The sequence below is a fragment of the Phoxinus phoxinus genome, assembly GCF_949152265.1.
Source record: "Phoxinus phoxinus genome assembly, chromosome: 25".
Classification (NCBI taxonomy): domain Eukaryota; kingdom Metazoa; phylum Chordata; class Actinopteri; order Cypriniformes; family Leuciscidae; genus Phoxinus; species Phoxinus phoxinus.
This window is the reverse complement of record NC_136900.1, coordinates 10,250,724-10,274,458: the sequence shown is the minus strand read 5'-3', so window position 1 is coordinate 10,274,458 and position 23,735 is coordinate 10,250,724. Positions and strand designations below refer to the sequence as shown.

At 37.5% G+C, this 23,735-nt stretch overlaps 1 protein-coding gene across 2 annotated transcripts; it reads left to right on the top strand.

Moving 5' to 3' along the window:
* Positions 1-7,094: 7,094 nt before the first annotated feature.
* On the top strand, positions 7,095-18,121 carry rbpms2a (RNA binding protein, mRNA processing factor 2a). Of its 2 annotated transcripts, none has more exons than XM_079604433.1 (8): positions 7,095-7,645; positions 10,933-11,010; positions 11,128-11,166; positions 12,116-12,178; positions 12,650-12,800; positions 13,041-13,189; positions 17,031-17,100; positions 17,177-18,121. In XM_079604433.1, the coding sequence occupies exons 1-7, from the start codon at positions 7,592-7,594 to the stop codon at positions 17,094-17,096; spliced, it is 600 nt and encodes a 199-aa protein (XP_079460559.1). In that variant the 5' UTR covers positions 7,095-7,591; the 3' UTR covers positions 17,097-17,100; positions 17,177-18,121. The 2 variants fall into 2 exon arrangements, with proteins under 2 accessions (XP_079460559.1, XP_079460558.1); XM_079604432.1 differs by having other exon boundaries at positions 7,115-7,645; positions 13,041-13,204.
* Positions 18,122-23,735: the final 5,614 nt, after the last annotated feature.

Sequence of the window (23,735 nt, the reverse complement as noted above, 5' to 3'; positions counted from 1 at the left end):
ATAAGAGCTTTTGAATATTTTACACGCAGCTCTGCGGTACGTCAAACACAGCGCACATTAAAGTTGGTTTCCGTGACCCTCTGCTGATCTGAGATCAGCCGTCTGTAGTCCTACATGACAGTTTCAGCTGAACTGAGTTAATATTTACTTTGATAGATATTAAAATTTCATATTACGAGTTAAATTCAAGTCAAGAAAGTTTTGTGACCGCATTTAGGGTAAGTTTAAAAGATTTTCCTTCGCGTTTTTCTGCGTACAGTGGACAACACTGTCAAAACGATCCCCGTTCACACTGTATTCTGTTGCCAGGCCAGTAGATGGCGATGTCAATTTGTAAAGAAACACATGCACCTATTGACTGAACACATGATACTCATGCATCATTTAATTTGAAAACGGTGTCATGTAAACCATAGATATACATAATAAAGGCTAGATGTCTTACGGCGGAGTCTCTAACGTCATCACCCGGTGGCCATCTTGTCACAAGGCAAGTCAAGTCAAGTCATCTTCATTTATATAGTGCTTTTAACAATGTAGATTGTTTCAAAGCTGCTTTACAGAGATAAACATATAATTTAAGGTGACAGATTGTTTTGGCTTTATAGCGGTTCTTGAATAATGTTATTTCCAGCTAAAGTTAGTTTTGATTGACTCACTTCCGTCGAAAGGATTATTTGTTATTAAATTAGGGGCCGCTAAGACGACACCGTTCTCTCTAAACAGACTTTAAACGCGAACCTGTGAGAAACGCTGATGGCGCTCACGTGCGCATCAAGAATTAATTCTATAGTTATGTGCGTTTGAATATATGTTCGCATTTTTGTGATTCTCTACAAACCAAGCCTAAACAAACTACTTGTCCTGCCTATAAATTTGATACAGAATTTAATTTAATTTTATCACTACGGGGAGATACGTGAATTTTCCACAATGCTTTATCTGTAGAGTGGTAAAGGGATCCTCCATAGGGAGAGGCTAGTTTTCTGGCAAGGTGAGTGATCTGCACGAACACAAATACTCTTATCTCGTTGAAATCTTGACAGATTTACAAACGGTTTGGTTTCTTACAAACGTTATTAACGTGGCTATAATTCTGGATGCTTGAACATGTTGAAATATATAATATTATAATTATTTTATAATTATGCAGTGTCATAACATCTCTGACGTTTATAACAAACCAACCGGTTTGAAAATCGGTAGAAATTTGAGCAAGTTATGGTTATTTAAAGTCGGCATGAAATCAAAATTGACCTTATTTACTTTGTTAGTGGATATTACTAGTCTTGTGGTGAACAATTAATCCGTGCAAGTTAATACACGGAAAAAAATGGTTTGCCGAAGTTATCTTTAATCAAAGTCTGAAAAGTTACTTCCGGGTTTGGAATGGTTCTTTTTCTGATGACGTAGGCTTGAGGACTTGGGTTGGTTAATCGCTTAACCACTCCCCTCAAACCGTTACTCTGCTATGGGCGAGAGATGGAGAGGAGGAGCGCTGAAGTAAAACTCTGCCCTCTGATCCATATTCAGTTTCACTCGGAAATGCGTCACAACACTTGAGAAAAGTCGTTTGCAACTTCCGGTTCACGCGGACTTTAAAAAGTACTTGCACCGTTAAAACAATGTTACGAGAGAGCGAGCGGACTGTGACAAGATGGCTGCCAGGTGCGGACGTCGACCTCCTTTGGCCAGCAGCGCGGACGAGACGTCTAGCCTTTATTATGTATTTCTATGGTGTAAACGGCCTCTTAAAGGATTATTTGCTCAAATTTGCCCAATAAACTTGAAGGACAATTTATATATAAAATAGCTTTTATTTTCGTAATTTCGCTATTTTAGTCATTTTAATATTGATTCTTGGGTTTCATTTTTTTTCTTTTTTTTTCTTTTTAGTTTAGTTTTAGCTTGATTTATTTTCAATTAATAATTTTAGTGCTTCAACTTAAACTTATTTCAGTTTATTGCCAAATCAATATTTCTAAGGTTCATTTAGTTTAAGTTTTTTAACTAATATTTTTATTTTATTTCAGCTTGTATGTGTATATTTATAATGCATCTTCACAATTGAACGTTTTCATCACCAATAAATCTCCACTCGTACACAGGAAAAAAAGAAACAACTTTCCCTCAGAAATTGCTAGTGAATTTCACCAACAAATAACAAAGAAATAGCAAGTAACACATTCAATTAAACGTGAAACGTAGAAAAACTTAAATAGTATTTTCTTTGGAAAAAAATCTCAGATCATTTTTGTTTAATTTAGAACATCAAAAATATATTTTACAGTGCATAAACATTGTTGTCCAGGCAGTTTCTCCGCATTAATGCTGTAATCCTGCGACCGTGTAAATCTGAGGCCCAGAGCGAGAACATCTTGCCTGCCTGTGTCAAACAAACGTGTCAGATTTGCTGCTCTTCTCGTGCAGTGGAGATCTGCACACTGTCGTCTTGATCATAACAGAGGAACAGAGCTATACACAAACACGATTTACAGCGGAGAACACGAGGCCTATTCCTTTCGCTCATACGCTGTTCCTTAAGAAAACCAGAGTCCCTGTTTGTTTATGAACTTTTACATCTTCTGAATTGTATTACTGACCCCCCGCGTGACCCCTGCAGTTCCTCTAAACACTAAGTGGGGTGTGAGTGCTCTCATTTAGGTCCTCTTGCTGTTATCTCCGCGGCGATGAAGAATGTTAGGGGTTGTTATTTATACCGCTCGTGTCTGATAGCGAGGTGACGGTGGCAGACGTGTTTATCTCTCGATTACGAAGGGGGCAGGGTGGACCCCCGCTGGGACTCTACAGGGTAAAAGAAACGCCCAAATCACGTCCCTCTGCTAATTAGAGTGTTTATCTGATATCTCGATTTACCGAGATAGACATTTGCAGACTGATCTGAGGAGAGATTCAAGTTAAACATTAACCAAACAACTACCGGTAGTTATGTGGCTATACACACTGCCTGGCCAAAAATGTTTTTGCTGTTTGGATTTTAATAGGCAAACGCTTAAGAGTCTATGATCGGATCATTATTGCAGTGATTATTATGTTTCTAGCATGTTATATGTTTAGCAACAGTTTTTCTAACCCTAAATGATGGAGTGTGTAGCTTTTCATTTCATAAACAGCCATGTAGGAAGACACAACATGCATATATGTCCAGATTCATCAGGCTCAGACTGTGAAGGAACGGTTGTGAGGAGCATGAAGAATCATTTCCACACATGAATCATCTCTGAGTCCAGATCTTAAATTCACTGAAAGTCTTTGGGAAGTGCTGGAGGATACTCTACAGAGCGCTGGACTCTTGCATTGTCAATACAAGATCTTGAGTGAAAATTGATGCACCTCTGGATGGATATAACATCACAACGTTTATTTATATCATATATCATGGCTGGGCAGTGTATTTAAAACATTCTGTCTCATGGGTATTAAACAGAAGTAAATACTTTAATATTTACAGACAAAATGTTATTTTAGAGGAAGTTGTTGTTCGAGTTGTTTTATATCTATTTTAGTGCAAAGCAGCACATGCATTACAATAAATGAAGGGGAAATTAATCAAATATACAAAAATTTGATTTATCTAATTTTATAGCATTCTTTAGCCTGTTAACTGTGTCAATAGCTATGTTTCCATCCACCTATTTGTAATGTGCGTTTTGGGATATCGCATGAAAAAACACTGGATGGAAACACCAAGATGTGCATAAATTCTTTTCTGCATAAAAAAACTCCCTGAAATCCTAAAACATGAGTGTGCATTTATGAGTCACATGTTAATCAGTGGCTCAAAACCCTTTTAGCAATGCTCATGAATAGTTAGAACTTGCTAAACTTAACAATGGAAAAATAAAGTAATAAATAAATACTTTAACAACCAAAACTGTCTGGACTGTGCAATTTCTTAAATGCAGTTAATTACAGAAATATTGTAAATATTCTGTAGAGTAGATGGAGGAGGAATTGTACATAAATAGGCCTACACTATAGAGCTATAATACTACAACAGTTTTCAATACAGTAAAAGCATATCAGAATATCAGTGATTGAAGGTGTAAAGTGCTGATACTGTGGCATCTTTTCCTCTTTATGAACTAGGAAGTTCAGTTCAGAGATTGCTTTAGTTAAGCAGTAAGCAGGTAAATGATTGTTAAAGCCTCCGGTTTCTGGTCTCAGAGTAATTGTGTTCCAGTACAAAGTCAGGAAACCAGTCATTCCTGCACACACAGTCTGCATTAACACACACACACACACACACACACACACACACACACACACACACACACACACACACACACACACACACACACAGCAACGGCTTAGGCGGAAACTGACTTCAGCTCTGCTTGTGTACATACTGTCCTCTGACCACTGAGCACAGCATCTGTAGATCAGATATTACAGATCATAATGCGAAAACACCGCTATCATTCACAGAAACACATCATATGATGCTCAAAATGAACCAGCTGACCTTAAAATAGTCTATGGCCAATAATGGTAAAATAACAATGAATTTATTTAATAATAATGTACTAAATATAATATAATTAATTAAAAATATTAATAGTAATATAGTCAGATTATTATTATTATAAATTATCATGCACCATTACATAATTATTGATGAAATATTTAACACCTAATCTTGTATTCTTCTAATTATTAAAACTGTGTGTTAATTATTATGATATTTATAGAAGTACATAAATAAAGTTAATACTGTAGTGTTTAAATAAAGGTAATATAATATTCACAGACCAAATGCTATTATCAGAGGAAAATCTTGAATTAGATTTTTGTGCAAAGAAGCACTGAAATTACAGTTAACGAAGGAGCTTTAATTAAATATAAAAATGGAAAAAGCTTTGTAAAACAATTATGTGTAACCAGATGAATTTGTTCTTCTGTTTTTGTTTGTCTGCTTTAACACAAGTGTCTGGTAAATGCTTTACCAGGATGATAAGTGTTTCACACTCGAGCGCATTTACCATAAAACATGCGCAGGAAATCAAGAGTGTCACGAGACCGAGCAAAGCACGTCACGGGACAGCCGTGAGATCTCGCAGGCCTCGGAGGATATTTACATAAAAGGCAATGTGGAATATTTAATCAGAAACTACATTTGTGTAACCTGTATATCCAGTATCAATGTCACATGCAGACAGAACAAATGCAGTTCATTTTGGTAGCATGGGCCAAAGACCCCAGAGCAATAGATCAGCCAGTTAAAATGCGTGTGAAGTGGATTCTGTCTCACTTTATATTCAAGGAAACTGTGACACACACACACACACACACACGACCCTACAGTAAAAGACAGAAAGTAGAAAAGAAAGAGGAAGGTTTACATACAGGGCTGTCGTCGATGCTGTCCCGGCCCAGTGATGAGGGGGGCCACCAGGTCCTCTCAGGTATCGTCTCCCATTGGGGCAGAGGGAGAGGGGGTCCACCCAGAAAATGCTGTTATGAGCCCGATGGATTTTAGCAATGGCCCTGGTTAGATGTAAAGAGTTAAATGATCTGCAGGTTTAGATATGTTATGTTTATGTTTAAAGATATACTGTATAACATCAGAGAAATAGGCAGGGTTAGATGATCCACAGGAGGATTGGATAATATGATTTTAGTTATAGAGTGAAGTGAGCAATTGATATAAAGGCAGGACACGATGGCATGGACTGGTTGATAGAAGCCGTGTTGAACAGCGTTATTATTGTTCACTAGAAGTATACAGAAACATTTTTGTTGCTAAATAAACGTTACCTCTAATAAAACGTTTGTACAAATTTAACTTATTTTATTTGAGCTAGTTGTCATGATAACGTTTCTCATTTTCATTTCATTTACCTTGAAGTACAGAATAACTACATTTAAATAAACAAAATCTAATAAATACTAATTAATAAAAACTATATAGACAGGCCTATTTAAAAAAGTTTAATAAAAATGACAAAAACACACAACCAAATTACTTAAACTTTAACTAAAATTCATGTGAAAAATAAAATCTAATTAAAAATACTACTAATAATAAATAATAGCATAGTCAATGATACTAAAATAACTGGGTGTAAGTGAATTATTATCCATAAATATAGATATTTTAAAATGACTTCATTTCTGTCAAGTCATATCTATCTTAAATGTTGATATATTGATAAATGAATTAATATATATATATGTGTGTGTGTGTGTGTGTGTGTGTGTGTGTGTGTGTGTGTGTGTGTGTGTGTGTGAAATTGTTATAATTTTTATTATTATTTTAAGAATAAGAGATTATATATTAAATAATATAAAGATGACAACATATAGGCCTACCTCACTTGAATTAATAGATCATTAGGCATGATGTTTTGCAAGCTGGTCTGAAACCAGTTTCCTTTGGAGGCGCTGTCATGCAAAAATATATTTAAAAAACACTTTTCCATTGACGGCTATTTAAAAGTAGCCGCATTCTGATTTTACCAGCACCTGGTTAGTTATTGGAACCTTAAAAGCATGAAATTGACCACTTAGCTTTTAGTCGCCAGTAAAGGGTTGTGTTTTTCTGGTACCATCAGCCACAATTTTTTTTAAATAAACTTCTTTCATTTCCTGCGGCTCCAGAGTGTGTAGTCACGTGACATATACGCCTCAAGTGATTGGCTCACTTTATGTTTAAAGATATACTGTATAACATCAGAGAAATAGGCAGGGTTAGATGATCCACAGCAGGATTGGATGATATGATTTTAGTTATAGAGTGAAGTGAGCAATTGATATAAAGGCAGGGTCAAAGGAAGGCAGTCTCCAAAGGAAACTGGTTTCAGACCAGTTTGCAAAACATCATGCCTAATGATCTATTAATTCAAGTGAGGTAGGCCTATATGTTGTCATCTTTATATTATTTAATATATAATCTCTTATTCTTAAAATAATAATACAAATTATAACATTTTCACACACACACACACACACACACACACACACACACACACACACACACACACTGACCCTGTGATTGGCTGCTGATGAGCAAAGAGGGCAGATTGGCGTACTGGGGTCATTGAAATAAATGGTTCTCTAGTTATTATATAGACCTCCTTGGTTTCGGAAACAGGCATCATGTAGGCAGGGTTAGAGATACAGAGGCAGGCATGGGTGTAAAGGAGGGGTTAGATATGTTGATGATGGTGGTAAAGTGGGCCGGGCCTCGCGCAGCTGAGTCCCATCTGAAGCACGGGTGCGCGCATTTAACATGATTGATCCGCTAATAGGAAAGAGGAGCAGACGCACAACTTCAGCTTTAAATCTACCAACGGTTCCTCTTTTCTCCTTTCTTTCCACTTCAACTCAAACGAGCTTGATGTGAGCGAGGGGGGAAAAAACTCCAAAAATCACCTCCTTTCCCTTCTGTCACCCTCACAGAGCACCTCTCACCTTTACTTTCGGATTGTGGCTTTAACTCACGGCTTCACTGGGCACAAACGACACGAGATTCTCTTCTGCAACTTTAACGCACACCAGGGACAAAATCACCGACAGGGAAAACTGATTTTTTTATTTTTCTGGCACAAAGAAGCGTTAAAGTTACACAATGAGTCTGAAGTCAGATTCAGAGACGAACACCAGTGTTTCATTAGAAGAGGAGGTAAGAGAAATAAACTCTTTTAGTAAACATAAACTTCATTTGGTGAAGTTCAAGCTTCTGCCGGCGGATGACTGACTGTGGAAATGTTTTAAAACTCGCTTTAAAGGCGTCTCAGAGGCATGTTTGTTGCGGTTTGAGGAAAAGCGTTTGCTGAGGAAAAGCTTGAGAGGGAGTTTGAGAGGAATGTGGAGTCTGTTGATGATTAATCTTAAAGTTGCCATTGAAATATGAGACTCACCTGATGAGACACACTCTCTTGTGTGACTGGATAAAGTTTAATGGCAGATTTAACAAGCAAAAACTCCAGTGCGTGTTCTGTAAGTTTTTCCTGTCCTTTTTCTCCCAGCATTCTCAAACACGCGCAGACAGTGACGTATATTGAACGTGGGTCTAAAAGACACCATGTATCTTTTTAGAATTATTTTCACTTTTAGTGCTTTAATGTAATTCTAATCTAAATTATGTTGTTGCAGTGTATTGTCAGTTTTTGGACTTTAAAAAAAAATATTTAGACAGATTATTTTGCATAAAGTAAATATTTTTGAGACCCAACAAGACAACCATTTAAAGTCTTGAGATGGGAATTACAAATATATTATAGTTTAATATATATTATGGTATAATAAAATAAACTGTAACTTCTGACCTTTTTCTGTTCGTTTCCAATCTGTCATATCTGACTACCGATGGAGGCGTCACTTTTATTTACTTGAGACACAACAAGACTTCCATTTATTTAATGACAATTTAATGCTTTTTTTTTGGGCAGCTTGTCTTTAGTTTGGCCTATTTACATTCAATTATATTTAAGTAACGTTCCTCTTGCAGTAAATTGAGTGAAATAAACAACTGTCTGAATGGAAGCCTTTCATATTCTGTATAGAATCTTATTTTTTAGTGACATTCTAAACCAGTTTCTCCACTGAGTGTTTGGGTCTGGTCCGATGTCACCTCTGACCTCTTGTAAAGGCATTTCCTGCAGTTCAGTGTGTTTTACTTGCACAAGACCATACAATGCTGTTTGCAAACACTCAGAAAAAATTAGACTTGAGATGTTTTTTTATGTTCTAGTGAGAAGTTTGTGAGGATGGCTGTGTAAATGTTCCTGTAGTTTTAGCTGGACTCTCGTGCAGGGTTTGGGGTGGGAGTTGCGTCCTGTCATTGTTACTGGGCAGCACTGGGTCACTGCGTTTGGTGTGGCGCGTTCAGATTGTTCATTGTGTTCAAGCCTGAACCTGCAATAATTAGGACAGGGGTTTCCTCCCTCTGTGCTTCGACCCAGTCGCTCTCGTCCCCCAAATATGCCCTTTTGTTTCTGTCCCGTTTTTTTCTGACCACCAGCAAAATCAACTGTTTATTTTGCTTAAGTGGCACATTGTCCCTTATTTCGTGTTTATTCTTTTTTGATTAAATTCCTGTTGTTTATTTCCCCCCTCAGCTGTTGGCAGCGTTTGAGCACTGATGCTCATGTTTCAGGAACATTGTGGATAATCAAAGTTTATGCTGAGGGTTTTTAACTGAACTCTGAGACCGTCCTCGCCTGCAGCCGGTCCACCACTCGCTCCTCTGAGCCGGTCAGGAAATGATGGCTTTCCAGTGACTGATGTATTGGTGGAAATGTGTAGAGGAATCTGAACGATGGACATTTGTCCAGTTATACACTCTGATGCTTTGCTGTTTTAGCACTTTAATGATCTGACACGCTTTTATTGGTGGTACCATGGTACTATATTCTTGTACCATGGCATTTATATGGTACTTCAAAGAATACCATGTTACTGTCATGCATGTCCAGAACATCATGGTATTATCATGTGCTTGTCCAAAAAAAACTTGGTGCTGTCTTGTAGTTTTCTTTTTTGTAGTTGGTGCAGGATAAAAAGGTAAACCTTTCTGGGTTGTATAAATATAAAATTATTTTAACACTTAACTAATATTAATACTTTAATTACATGTTTTGCATTGTCATGATTTTAAATATAATTTATTTTATTATGCTTTTTATCTGCACTGAGAATAATAGAAAGTACAGAACTTATTTATTATTAATTGCTTTATTTCAACACTATAGAATTACTGACCATTCACGTAAATTTTTTTTTAAACATGCGTTATCATTGTTTTATTTATATCCCTACAGGACAAACTACTGTCTGCACTGAGAATAGAAATGACAGAACTTTTAATAATAATTTTTGCTTTATTTCAACGCTAGCACAAATTACTGACAATTCACACCGAGAATAAAAACTTGCAAAACACGGGGTTATTATCATTATTAATTTTATTGTTGCTTTATATTATACATTATATTATATGAATTACATTATTATATATCTGTGAATCCGTTTGTAAAATGATAGGAATCACAAAACATAGAAGAAAATGGTCAATTCTAAATTACACTTTTGTGGGTAAATTGTCCTGTCACAATGAAGAGAACTTCAAATTGACTTTTAGGTTTAAACCATTTAAAAATCAAACAATTATTTTGGTCCTGAACATGTTTTTGTGAGACTGACCCAAAAACCAGTGTCTTTCAGGTTGAGTCTGTTCACCTCTGAAGCGTTTGGAGAATGTGACGGGTCTCTCTCTCCTCTGTTTTCCGTAAAAGGTCATAGCACACCGTGTCCTTCGTCCAATCCTTCTCTTCTGCCCTCTAGATCTGTATAGAGTTGCTACATCTGTTTTTAAATGCGCATTGCTTTTTGGGAAACTCTAGAATGTGTGACACTAAATCTTAATTTGTTGGATAAAGTGTTCTAGTCTTTGAGGTCGAGTTTCTTTTCACTGTTCATTCTTCAATTAACTTTTTTTTTCTTTTTCTTTATTTGATTGCCCTTTTCTCTCTCTCTGTTCACTGTAATATCATTTGATCCATCCTGTTAATTTGCCGAGTTAAATTAGATTTTCTACCTTCCACTCACATTGGAGCAATAATGCTGTCCGTGGCCTGCAGAAGTCTCTGCATCCATGCTTAGGGTCACACACACTTGATCACCACGCACACACTTCTGCTCACTAAACTAACACAATCTCATGATTTTGATCTGAACACATTTAGTGTCCAATAGCAAACTCTGCAGACAAACGGGGAGACTCTGACACAATAGGAAGGGAGAGAGACATTCAAAGGTAGTTCTGAACCATTCCTATTTTTATTCCTTTTCAGGTGCACATTTCTAAGACCATACATTGTACAGCACTCATAGCTCAGAGGTCATGGCATTGTGTGTATCTGTCGGTCATTTGTGTGCTGATGTCATTGAAGCATTTCCCTGTTCTAGGTACGAACACTGTTTGTCAGCGGACTGCCTGTCGACATTAAACCACGCGAGCTTTACCTGCTGTTCAGACCCTTCAAGGTAAGACTGAGGGGGGGAAAGCTGGACGTTGTGTTAGTCTTTATTTGACTGATTTTAATTTGAGAATTTATTTTAAATTGTCAGATTAATTCTGAATTTGTCCTTTTTATCAAACAGGGATATGAAGGATCTCTCATAAAATTGACCTCAAAACAGGTAAAGTTGAAACTATGATTTCCCCTACAATGATGTGTAAATTTAAGCATAAATGTAAACCAAAAAATCATACATTTAAATTGAGTTTTACATGCATTAATGTTTATTGATGCATATAATTTAGGGTACATAATATCAAAAGCTGCAGTCTAGATATTTAATTTACAAAAATAATGTGGTTGACTGGTAACATGGTTGACAGTTTCACTATTTTGCCTCATAATTTTAATGGCAGGCCTTGTCTGGTCAACTAAATGTTATTTTCTTGATCGGGTTAACCTCACATTTGATTTATTTGACATAAAAGCATAAATATTGCAAACCATATGTACGCAACGTAGTTTACAGGCTAAAATACTAGACAATGTCATTGGAGATGAAATCTAGAACAAATTAGGAGGATATTTACCATAATGTTCAAAATATCTGCCGCAGAAGAGGATGACATTACATGATGCTGGTCACATGGTTTTTGGATTAACCAAACACCCCCTAAACCTAAAAAAAATGTTTAACAGAATTTTTGCAGACATTAATAATGTGAAATATTTTCTTTAATTTAAGCGGTTTCTAAGGTATTTAGATTGTAGAAATGTAATATAGATAATCTTGATTAACACTTTTTTTTTTTCATACATTATTTTGATCTCATGAGACTCACTTTAAAAAGCGGACATTGAGAAAAACTATAAGAGACCTAAAGGCAATTTCAAGCAAACTGGAAAAACAGGGTATGTAAAATATTGGTGTGAGAATAAAGTATGCCGCCTTAATGGATAAAATAATTTTGAAGAAAATTTAGGATCATAGTTTTAAACTATTTTCCCTTTGATTTTTGGGGTGAAATACTGTATGACTGTACATTTTTAAGGAGATCTGTTTTCTACTTGTGTTGATTGGAAAATCTAATTTTGTCTCTCTACCTCTGTGCGTTTCTTTCGCTGTCTAGCCCGTGGGGTTTGTCACGTTTGACAGCCGGACTGGGGCTGAAGCGGCCAAGAATGCCTTGAACGTAAGTAATCATTGGTCCGTCAGTAAGCTGAAGCGATGGCAACTTAATTATTGATAAGACACTGTGCTTTATGTCCTCCAAACTTTGCTTTTAAAAGTCTGACTCAGATGCCGCTCTTCTCTATGGGGGGGAAAGTTTCTTTAGTGTACACATGTTGGTCCCTAAGAAAAGTTCCATGACGTCATGTGTTTCTGGCTGGATGTGGATCGCTCTGGGAGTCAGTGCACTCGTGCTGCAGAGGGAAACCTGATGTCCTGTTATATCAGGGGTGTCCAAACACTGTCCTGGAGAGTTTAGCTCTGTCTTGCCTCAACACACCTGCCTTAAGTTTTCTTGTATGCCTAGTAAGACCTTGATTTTGAACTCTGCAGGACAGTGGCCCTCCAGGAGCAGTATTGGACACCCCTGTTTTGTGCATTTGTGCACAAGTAATTAGACCGTATTCGGTCAACACTTATAATCTGTTCTCAGGGCATCCGCTTTGACCCAGAGAGTCCTCAGACGCTTCGTCTGGAGTTTGCAAAAGCCAACACGAAGATGGCGAAGAGTAAACTGATGGCCACGCCGAACCCGTCCAACTTGCACCCGGCTCTTGGTGCTCATTTCATCGCTCGAGACCCATGTGAGTAAACTACGGCGCACACAGCAGAACATGCTGTCTGCGATTCGGATGATTGGAAATGTTTTGTAACGTGTCTTGACTGTCACTTATGATCATTTTAATGTGTCCTTGTTTAAGAAAAGCATTAATTCCTTCAAAGGTTTTTGAATGGCAGTGTGTATTTTGGGTGCTGTAACGGGTCTCTTGAAGTGCTTCCGCTCCCTGGCGTCTGGTTCTGTATGTGACTGTGTGATTCTGTAGATGACCTGACGGGGGCAGCACTGATCCCTGCGTCTCCTGAGGCGTGGGCTCCGTATCCCCTCTACACCACTGAACTGACCCCAGGCCTGCCTCACGCCGCCTTCACCTACCCCGCCGCTGCTGCTGCCGCTGCCGCCCTGCACGCCCAGGTGAGGGACCAGCCGGTGTGTTCCCCTTTCCTCTGACTATCTCTGACTCTGCTTTCGGGGGTTTGTCTGTCCAATGTGACATTGCCAACACATCTTGAAAATGACTTCCATTAGTTTGTAGCAAATCATTGTGCTTTTGTACTTTGAAAACAAACAGGGATTCAGTTCCAAAGTGACAGTTTTTGTACTTCTAAATATGGAGTTAGTGACTACACGAAGTTCTCAATTTGTTGATGTATCCCAATACTTGTGTAAAGGATTGTGGGTAAAGGCCAAGTTTTAAGGGTGTACACTTATATTTTGCGAATCGGAATCTTTGAATCGGAATGCATTCATGCGGTCTGTGTTCGAACAGCCACTAAAGATAGTCTACTCTCCATCTACTGAACTGATGCGGAAAGATTGTGAATCGCGCTAGCCAGACGGGATTTAAACTGTCGGCTGAAGACCAAGTTTGTTTTGGTGATGAAAAACGTACCAAGCGCAATGTTCTAACCATTCCTGATTTCTAACACTCACAGCGTTCGCTTGGTCTTGTGGCTTTCAGAGCAGAAACAAAAGCTGATGCTCTCCGTCTCCGAGCATGTTCATTATGTAAATTGCGTGAGTTTATTTCGCCCTTTAGATCGAAAGATCTGGAAAAAAACCCCATACATTCACAGACCCTCCCCTCGAAGAAATCCGGACAGAAGTGGGTGAAAGTGGACAAAAGAGACGGATTAAAACACCAGGTGTAAACGGGAATGTCTACTTGTGATCCGATCGACCAAAAAAGATCTTAATACCAGGCATTAAATTTGTATATATTTTGGTTTTAGAATATTTACTTTAAATCATTTGTTTGCATCCTTCCTGTAAAGGATTCTGGGTAAAGCCCTAGATTTAAGGGTGTACCAATTCATGTCTTGCATACTACTGTACTTTTACTTAATTTGACATGTATTGTGAATCTTTTTTTTTATTGTAAAAGTCCTCGGTTCAATTGAGTCAGAAAAAAATCGTCCATGCATTGCATTGTGGGAGCCGCTATTCCACACCGTAAGCTTTGTACAGTATACTGCACATTTTGTTCAATGCATTTCATCCAGCAATTCGTACTGTATACGGCAGCAGTAGTAAGTAGCGTGCGCTTCAAAACGTTAGCGAATGTTCAGTCTAACCGAACCAAGCTTTTCTTTCCCATAATGCCCCTGACTCGAGCTCTGATGGAAACTGACCCTGGGTCACATGACGCAGCAAAACCAGAGGTGGTGTCAGGGGTCCACTCTGAACATGACAAGTCTGATTACCCAGAATCCCTCAGAGCAGCATTCCTTGGCCTGCTAGCGTTGCTAAGATGACATCAGAGGAAAGCTGTTTTTAATTGCGTCTCAGGTTGGATTATGACTTGGTCGCCGAGTGAATCTGTGCCCAGAGAGGTGCCGATTAAAGTTTAGCCAAAAAACAATGTGCAACCACTTTTATGATTCATTAAAAGCAGCACATGTGAAATTCTCCCACAAACACTGCCTTTAACTGCTCTTGTAGTTCATGTTTTACAGTGGTAAAAATGAATATGAAAACATTTGATGCTCCTCAGGTATTGTCATGGTTTATTGTAAATCTTCCATTGTTCGCATGCATGTTTAATGTAATGCGACTGTTTTTGAAGACTGTGCTTGACAGATCAAGTTTATTGATTGGGTGGCTAGACGTTGTGGATGTCATGGCAACAGCCCAGTGAAAGCGTAAGGTCATGGATGAAGGGGCTTTACTTGAAGTCTCTTGAGCCGTACTGTATGTTAACAGGTTCTTTTAAAGCGTAAATTGAGCTTGTTTGTAAGTTTATTTGTCTGATTTTTAGTTTTTAAGATCCGATCCCAACCAAATGTTTTACAGTTGTGTTTGGCTAAAGCTGTGGGCACAGTGTGTTTTGTCAGGATCTCAAAGGGGTTGTAAAAGGTTTCATCCTCTGGGTGAGAAAAGGAGCGAATGTGCTAATGGATGCACACACTAACACATTCTCTGCCCGATGTCACACTGAGGGCATTTAGAGTGAGTTTTCTGTTGCTGGTTAGCTGGTGGTTAGCTTTTCAGTTTTTTGGTTTAGTTAAACTAAAAATGTTGGTTGGTGGTTGTCATTTATTGCTATTTATTTTTTTAGATATTTTTGGTTAAACTAAAACGAGCCAAATTAAAATGTTTATCTGCGTATTTTTATTAATTGACCAGTTTTATTTTCAGTTTTTGTTTTTAAATAGCCATAATTAACATATATTGTTTTATGTTGGCCATTTTTATGTGAGGTTTAAAAAAAAATTATATGCTATACGGGTGGGCCTGGTGACTAAATTTTTGTATTTTTATTGATTCAAATCAAATTTTTATATGGTGCCTTTTTTAAATTTTAGATTGTTATATAAAATTGTGCAAAAGCAACATTAGCATAGCTTTTTTTATTGTTTGTTAATGGTGGTTAATTTTACATTTGTTTCAAATGTACTTTTATATGGTATAAACACAATTTTAAGTTTTAAATTATTTTACATAAATATAAACGTGTGCTAAAGTTCCATTTATAAATGTTAAGGTGATCCTATCGTAGAATGACTTGCCGATTTCCTGCTTCGTCCAGCATTATTCAGCTCAAGGAAAATAGAAATGGAATTCCTTTGGCATGTTTGCGTGTAGCCGGGATGACGCAACTATAAGTCTGCAGTTAAACTGCTGGAAGAAAAGAGCACTTGGCTTTCTCTTCCTCCAGACCTTTCCAACACACACCTGCCGGAGTGAGACTTCAGCTGTAAACGCCTGACGCCTCGTGAAGAATGTGGAAGTCCAGAGTAAGTCACGAAGGGCTGAAACGGACGTGCCAGGGTGATTGTGCTCGTTCTCTTGCCCTTGTCTGGGGAAGTGGGTGTTGGCGTGGTTTGGGAAGGCTGGACGGGAAAGGAGTTAATGTCATCTTGCTGAAAGATGTTTATAGATGCACTGATAAGAGTTTCCTGCTCAGTTTGTGATCGCATCAGTTCATTAGCACCGCTAAAATAGCTCGACTATGAAGGTTGTTGTAGAAATTGCTCTCTTTCTGGGTTTTTGCCCTCTACATCTTTTAATGTAATTAATAATAATAATAATAATAATAAAATGGCTTTTGGCAGCAACTTTGGTTCATCAAGAAGATTTTATATGGTTATTTTGGAGATTTTAAAGTGTTCTGGTTGATAAAGATGCCTATTGGAAACTTCCCACTTCTGAAGTGATTTACAGGAGTCGCATTCAAGTGCTTTGTTGTAAATGATAGGAATCATGGAGGATACCAGTTTTTTGTTTTTGAGAGTCTAATGAGAGCCAAAATTTAAAGATTTAATATTGAATAAAATGTAGGGTCCCATTCATTGACAATATTCGGAGACATGCGTGCATTTGTGTCCTGTCTATTGGAAACTTAGACTTTTGACCATCTATACAGCAAGCACAAGTTCATTAAGTCAATCCGCTACATTTGAGGCATAAAGATTAATAAAAGAAAGCATTAAACATGCATTTCAAGTGACTGGTAAACGCATCAAAATGATGATTTCTCAAAATATGATTACATTTGATTAAATTATATTTAAGATCTAAATGATAAAACCTAAGCAATAAATAGTTTTCTTTCGGATTCATCAAATAAGTTGATTTAAATGTTTAAAGTGTACATTTATATTAGCATGTTATGCACCATTATATGCACTTACAGTTTAAATTCAATAGTAGTAATCTTATTCTGTAACGGACCACAAATTGAGGCTTCTTTCCTATAATTTAAGAAACCTCTGCAATATCTGACTGTAATTTGTCTTGTTCCTCTTGCTTGTAGATGCGCTGGTACCCGTCTCCCTCTGAAAGCTCTCAACCGGGCTGGAAGTCACGCCAGTTCTGTTAAATCCGTGAGTATCCGTCACTTCGCCTCATATGGTCACTCGCGTCTGACCGTAAGCTAATGCTCTGTTCCCGTCTCCACAGATGCCGTTCCGTAACAGACGTTTAGTTATTTCTCCCTCCTGTTTGAATGAAGGACAACTGGGCTCAGCGTTTAATTTAATCAGGTTTATTTAATGGACAATCTAAGCATGAAGGATTATTTTCCTGGAGGAAGTCTTCTCTTAAGCACTCTGAGGACTGTGACGCACCTCACGGTACTGTCTCCATTTCAAAAGCTGCGCTTGAGCCTATCACGCGCAGGCATTCAACATGTCTAGCTGCTCCTGTAGATGGGTTTTTTTGGTGTGTATCGTCATTCTGCATGCGATAAAACGAGTTTTAGAATGCAAACCTTTTTCGTCTGTTCGTTTGCGCTCGTAGTCCCAGCTCAAGGTTTTCAGCCTCTTGTTCTTGCATTTTGTGAAAGGCTGGAGACCTGAATTTGATTTTTGCAATCCAGACTCTGTGTACTTTAGTTTCCTCTTTTAAAGAACTGATGACATATGCACTGGGTGTTTGTTTCCTTTCGTGATCCTGAACGTGAACCGAGCGAGTTCTCGTCGTCTCCTCTGCATCTTCCTCTGCCCTGAATTCACCAAACCTCTGCTATCCGTGTCTGCTTGGAGAATATTTGAACAAAAAAAAAAAATGTACAAGTATTTTTGTACACTAGTGTAATGAATATTTATGCATTTTTGTTTCGTGCAATTAATAAGTATATATGTATGAGCAGTTTAGTGTTCCCTTGTTGTTTTTGGTGTTTTCGTTGGTTGTTAATTCTGTCTATAACCTGTTTGAAGTAAGTGCAATTGATTTCTTTTTTTTTTGCTCTGTGTTACATACTGAAGTTTCCTGTGGCAGTACTGCGAGTTTAAACGGACTGCCAACATGAGATTGCTGTATTATAATATAAAAAAATATAAAAAATGCTGATTTTTTTTCTTTATTTCAGAATGTGAAACTGGAGAATAAAAGGAAATCTGAGAACTGATGTTTCGTGTGGGTTCTTGAAATCCAGCTTTTGAGTTAATAGCTTTTCCTTGTATGGGTTTTGTATCCTTCTGTAAACTCATGCTATCTGCAGCAGTAATATGAGGGGATATAGGGTATTTTAGTGTGCATATCTGCTTCTCTCCTTCCATGTTTTACCTTTTAAGGCATCAGATCCCCACCAGCTGAAGAACAGCGCTTCATTTAATGGCAACGACTGCAGCTCTGCCCGGTGTTTATTTGAACAGCGCTAGTGTTTTCAAACTACGTCTGAAAGTCTGGCTATGAAAGACTCGGTGGGTGATTTCAATTTATTTGAATGGTGCTTTCAGAATACACTCAAATCAGCTTTACAAAAAAGTGAGCAAGTGGAGACTAATTGCAGGGGAAAACCCCTAGACAAGGAAGAAATAAGACTCCTTAAGGGGAAACCCTTCTCATCTGGCTGGCACACATTTAACTTGTTGTGGCTTCTGGAGCTTCTGGAGCTCTTCAGCGCTGCGCTCACTGTGTTCAGTCTTCCAGTTTGTGTTTCCACAGCACGAAGGTAAGATCTTACAGATTTATGAATGAACTGCTCATTTAAAAATATTCCCGTCTCCTGACGTTTTGTTGTGACCTCCGCTTCAAACATTACAATGCTCATTGTAGAGTTAATGAACGTTATAAGTAATTCCACTTTACCAGCTAATTACTCTTCGACAGCAATGCCATAGAAATATACAGAGCTAATGCAAAAACTCAAACACATAATTATAGATTGTTTTTCTGACGCATAAGGTATATACACTCAAAAAATAGTAGCCTTACATTAACATCTTCTAAATTACCTGGATTTATTCAAGTAAAAAATATTTATTGCAAAATGCATTAAATTATACCAACAAAATACATTTATATGGGTTAAATACAGTGAAAAACAACTCTTTAAAAGGGTTACTTCAAATAAAAATGGTATTTACTCACCCTCAAGTTGTTACAAACATGTGTCAGTTAATTTCTCTCTGCTGAACACAAGATATTTTGAATAATTTGGGAAACCATATTGTTGGTCCATATTTACCTCCGTAGAATTCATACCATGGAAGTCAATGGGTTTCACAAACGGTTTGATTACCCATATTTTCATATTTGGGTGGACTCTTACATTTTCAGGTTACCACTTTACAGTGTAGTCCATGTCTGTTAGCTTTGATGGCTTGTGTTGTCCTGAAAAATTGACAAATGGATTTCAAAAGGTCATTAAAGTGAGTGACGAGGACAGTCTCTCTTTAAAAAAAAAGTATTTTTAAACTTTTTCCAACAATATGAAATGTTTTACATTATTTAAATATATTCAAAGAGAAATATATTTTAAAATGTAATATTTCATAATATTGGTTTACTGTATTTTTGAACAAATAAAAGCATCCTTGGTTAACAGAAGAGGATGTCCTTCAAAAAAATCTTAGCCAGCATAAAAGAGAAGTTGCGAAGATAGTAGACGGTTCTTTCTCAATTGTGACATTCGAGTGAATCGGGTTCTCCAACAAGAACAAATGTAGGGCGGGACTTAATTTTGTTAATCTAGAATTGGATTGGATAGTTGTGATTTTCTATTGGTCGATCTCATGTGAGTGACAGTTCGCCCCGCCCTCTTCAGAAGAGAAGAGGGGAAGTTTTAAGATTGTATTAAAGACTATGAGGGCATATGAATAAAAAAAAAAAATCTAATGAAGTGCACAGATTAATTGTTTATAATACAAACTGCTATTTTCCATACAAGTATAAGAACTGTTCATTTTGATTTCATAGAGATTTTAAGCGGATTGCATTGTGGAATTTCCCGAATCCAAGAAAAGATCTCAAGTGTTCCCTCTCTCTATATCTGACATAAGAAAGAAAAATCTTAAGAAAAAACCATCGTGTTTTGGATGACTAGGCTATAGCATCAAAATACTATATTAAAACTTGAAAGAAATAGCAGAAAAGATTCGCTTTACAGTATTATTTAATGAATGAACAAAGTTTTGTTGATTCAGACAGGCTGATGTCATCTTGTGGCAACTTTTTGACACTTTTTCTTCTTCCAACTTTTCAAATGAAATCACCAGCTACGGGACAGAATCTCCCTGCGGTTATTTTCTATTAGTCTGTTTCTATGACGGTCTTTGTAGAATTATGTCATGTTGCTATTTTCAGTCTTTGTCTCTTCATTACATATTGGTCAAATTTGTAGACCGTACAAATATTGTGTATAAATGTAATTCATGCAGTAAATATGTGCGGTGTGACCAAACCTCTCCCAGCAGGAGCAGTGATGGAGTGATGATGGAGCGCTGCCGCCATCTGGTGGTTAGAAAACAAACCTGAAAACATAACAAATCACACCGACACTAAACATTATTGTTGGTTAAACTTAAAGTAAGTTATCTGGTTGCCTTCAAATTTTAAGTTCATGGAAATTAAAGAGTTTGAGTTAATACAATGAAGGAGATGGATTTAATACATATAAATTAGTGATCTAAGTTATTTTGACAAAATAAAAAAATGTACAGTACTAAGAAAAAAGAAAAGCACTTTAGTATTTTATAATATGTTGTTTCAATGTCAGGCAACATATCTTTCTCAAAATTCAGGTGTTATTCTGTTTTGGTGTGTATGTGTTTGGGTACTTTGTACAGAGAATGAAATTAAGAGAAATTCTCTCTTGTGTTTTAGGATTCCTCATACCTGACCTGAGGACATACAAATAAGATTCAATAAAGTATTTTAATTATTCAGTTCAAATGTGATTCCTCAATAAATCTTTCTCACAAAAAAATGCAGATGCTATAGCTGGATGAAATATTTTTCTGTCGTTTGTAAATCAAATCAAACCAAATAAATGCTTTCATCGCAACTGTGGGCAGATATGAGCAGGGACGAACGTAGAGGTGCTCGCGCACGCACGCATGCGCGCGCCCCCGGCCCTGTCCGCTTCAGCACCGCGTAACGTGTCACGTGACTCAGTCTCGCTCTCCGCCGCTCCGCATCATCAGCAGCAGAGATGTCCGCGAGCTCCGCGTTCAGCGATGAGAAAGGTGGCTCCTCCGGCGAGCCCGAGTACGGACACGACCCGGCCAGCGGGGGCATCTTCTCCTCCGACTACAAAAGGTGAGACACACCGAGTCTGTGCGCGCGGGGAACGCTCGCCACCGGGAGCGGCCCACCGGATCGTTTAACGTACAGAAAATCTCAGACAGGGCGAGATGCGCATGCGCCGATGAACGAATGAATCCTGTGGAAAAACAAAGAGATGATAAACACGATTAAGTGTGAGATGAATTCGCGTGAATGGAGTGTGTGTGTGTGTGTGTGTGTGTGTGTGTGTGTGTTATTCGTGGGTTGGTGTTTCAGCACCGGGCTGTGGACAGCGCTCAGGTCCCATATGATGACTTCTGTAACGTTACTGCTTCACACTTCAGTATTAGTCGTTTATTTGTTGAACTGATTGGTTTTTGTATTTAATATTTGTATGGATATGATTTGCCGTTGTTTTTACAGTTTAAATGTAGCCCTGTGATCCTCATTCTCTCACTATCCTTCAGGTTTAGCCTTGCTAGCATCGTTCTCTAGCACATAGCTCTTCATCTACATCTGTATCTGTTGGGATTTCACACGTTTACCCTGTTTGCATTTCCGTAAACACAGAACGTTTTTTTTTCTGGGAACGTTCTCTGTTGGTTAGTTTTTTGTTTTAACAAAAAGTACATTCCCACACATTGCAGCAGATTTTCTTTTTTGACATTACCTTTTTAGCTTACCAGTCACTGTGGCTAGTGGTTTTCCAAAGTTACTAGCCACTTAGCATTTTCATTGGCCACAATTTTGACATCGATACCATGGGGGAAAACTGCCATATAGGTATTTGTAATATTATCTTATTATTTAGCAGCATTAGGCTGCTGTCCCTTTAAGACCTGACGCACAGATCCACTACACTGTTACACATGCGTTTTCTTTCTCAACTGTTTCCGTTCACTTAAAACATAACTGAGTGTGTTTAGGTGAATACTCGTCAAGATCGACATTTTAGCAGCGAAAACGGACTCAATTTAGTGCTGAGAGACGGCTTTATGTGCCGCACTTTGAATGGGAGCACAAAATCTGAGGGAACGAGTAAAATTATGCGCAATCCCACGGCAAAATTCAAGCCCTGTAACAGCAACAACATTCATCCGGAGCAAATTAAATGAGCGAGTGAGAGGCGGTGGGTTTTGGAGAGATGAGAGAGAGAGAAAGAGCAGCTGGTATCCTGTATCTATTCTGTGGGAAATGAGTATTGAAGCGTTTCAGATATTTCAGTATTGATATGCATATTTTTTGACAACACTTTTGACTAAAATGTTTATATTAGGCCTATTTATATAAAATTTCAACCCCGCATTTGGAGGGTTGGCGGGTGTTAATGTCAAGCCCTGGTAATAACCTTAAGAGAATCTATACAGAATGTTCTCTAATGCTTTTTTCAGGTTTTATAACCATAAACTAACATTCCCAGACCATTCTGGGAACCAAAAATGTAAGCTGAGATCTCTCAGAGTTGCTTTTGTCCATGATCCACGCTGATAATACCTTACCCTGGGTTTGTTCACTGTTTACCTTTGGCACACAATTACAAATGTAAAACTGTTGCTTAACACAGGGTTAAAACTGGTGAACTATTTTACAGTGTCCACATCTACTTTTGCATCTGAAGCTATCTTTACATTAAAGCTGGCATCCACATCTTCCTCTTCCTCCATCTACCTCCGTCTCTTGTGAAGATGTGAAGATTGTGAAGTTTAGATGTGTTATTGAGATTGATCATGTGGAGAGTATCATGTGGTTTCCGCTGAGGTCATGTGACAGGCTCTTCCTGTAGCTGATGGTTTGCAGCTTGAAATGTTTTGATGTTTATCCAGTGTGTTTTTGATGCTTGGATCCAGTGTTGTTGTCATTAACTAACACTAAAATGAAAACCACTAAAAATCTTTTTCGGTAATTAAAATAAAGCTGAAATAAAACTGAATTAGCCTACTACAATTTAAACTAAAACTGAAATTAAAAATCATTTAAAAACTAAACGGAAATATAAAAAAAAACTGTAAAAATGACAAAATTATTAAAACTTATAGTAAAATGAAAAATAAAAGTGAACTCAAAAATATTAATAAATACTATAGAATATAAAGAGAGCTAAAATGACACTGCTTATATGAATCTGGCCTTTCATTTCGTTCATGTCATTTCTCTCTCAGACAGTAGAGGGAAGCAGACACACGTTAACACATCATTACTTTTATGTCTGTTTAATTTGAATATATAGATAAATCACATGTCAACAAACCACTTTACTCCTCGACGGTGCTTAAAATAATGTGTTTGAAATGACGTTCAAATTATATTTATTTTCTTTTTTCGATATTATCCAATAGCCAGGGAAATGGTATTTAAAAGTTTTGGGTCGTTAGACTTTTTGAAAAAAAGTCTCTTATGCTCACAAAGGCTGCATTTCTGAACAAAATGATCTAACATGTAACTGATGATCAGTTAAAACAGTGCTATTGTGAAATATTATTACAATTTTAAGTACACTTTAAAATAACTG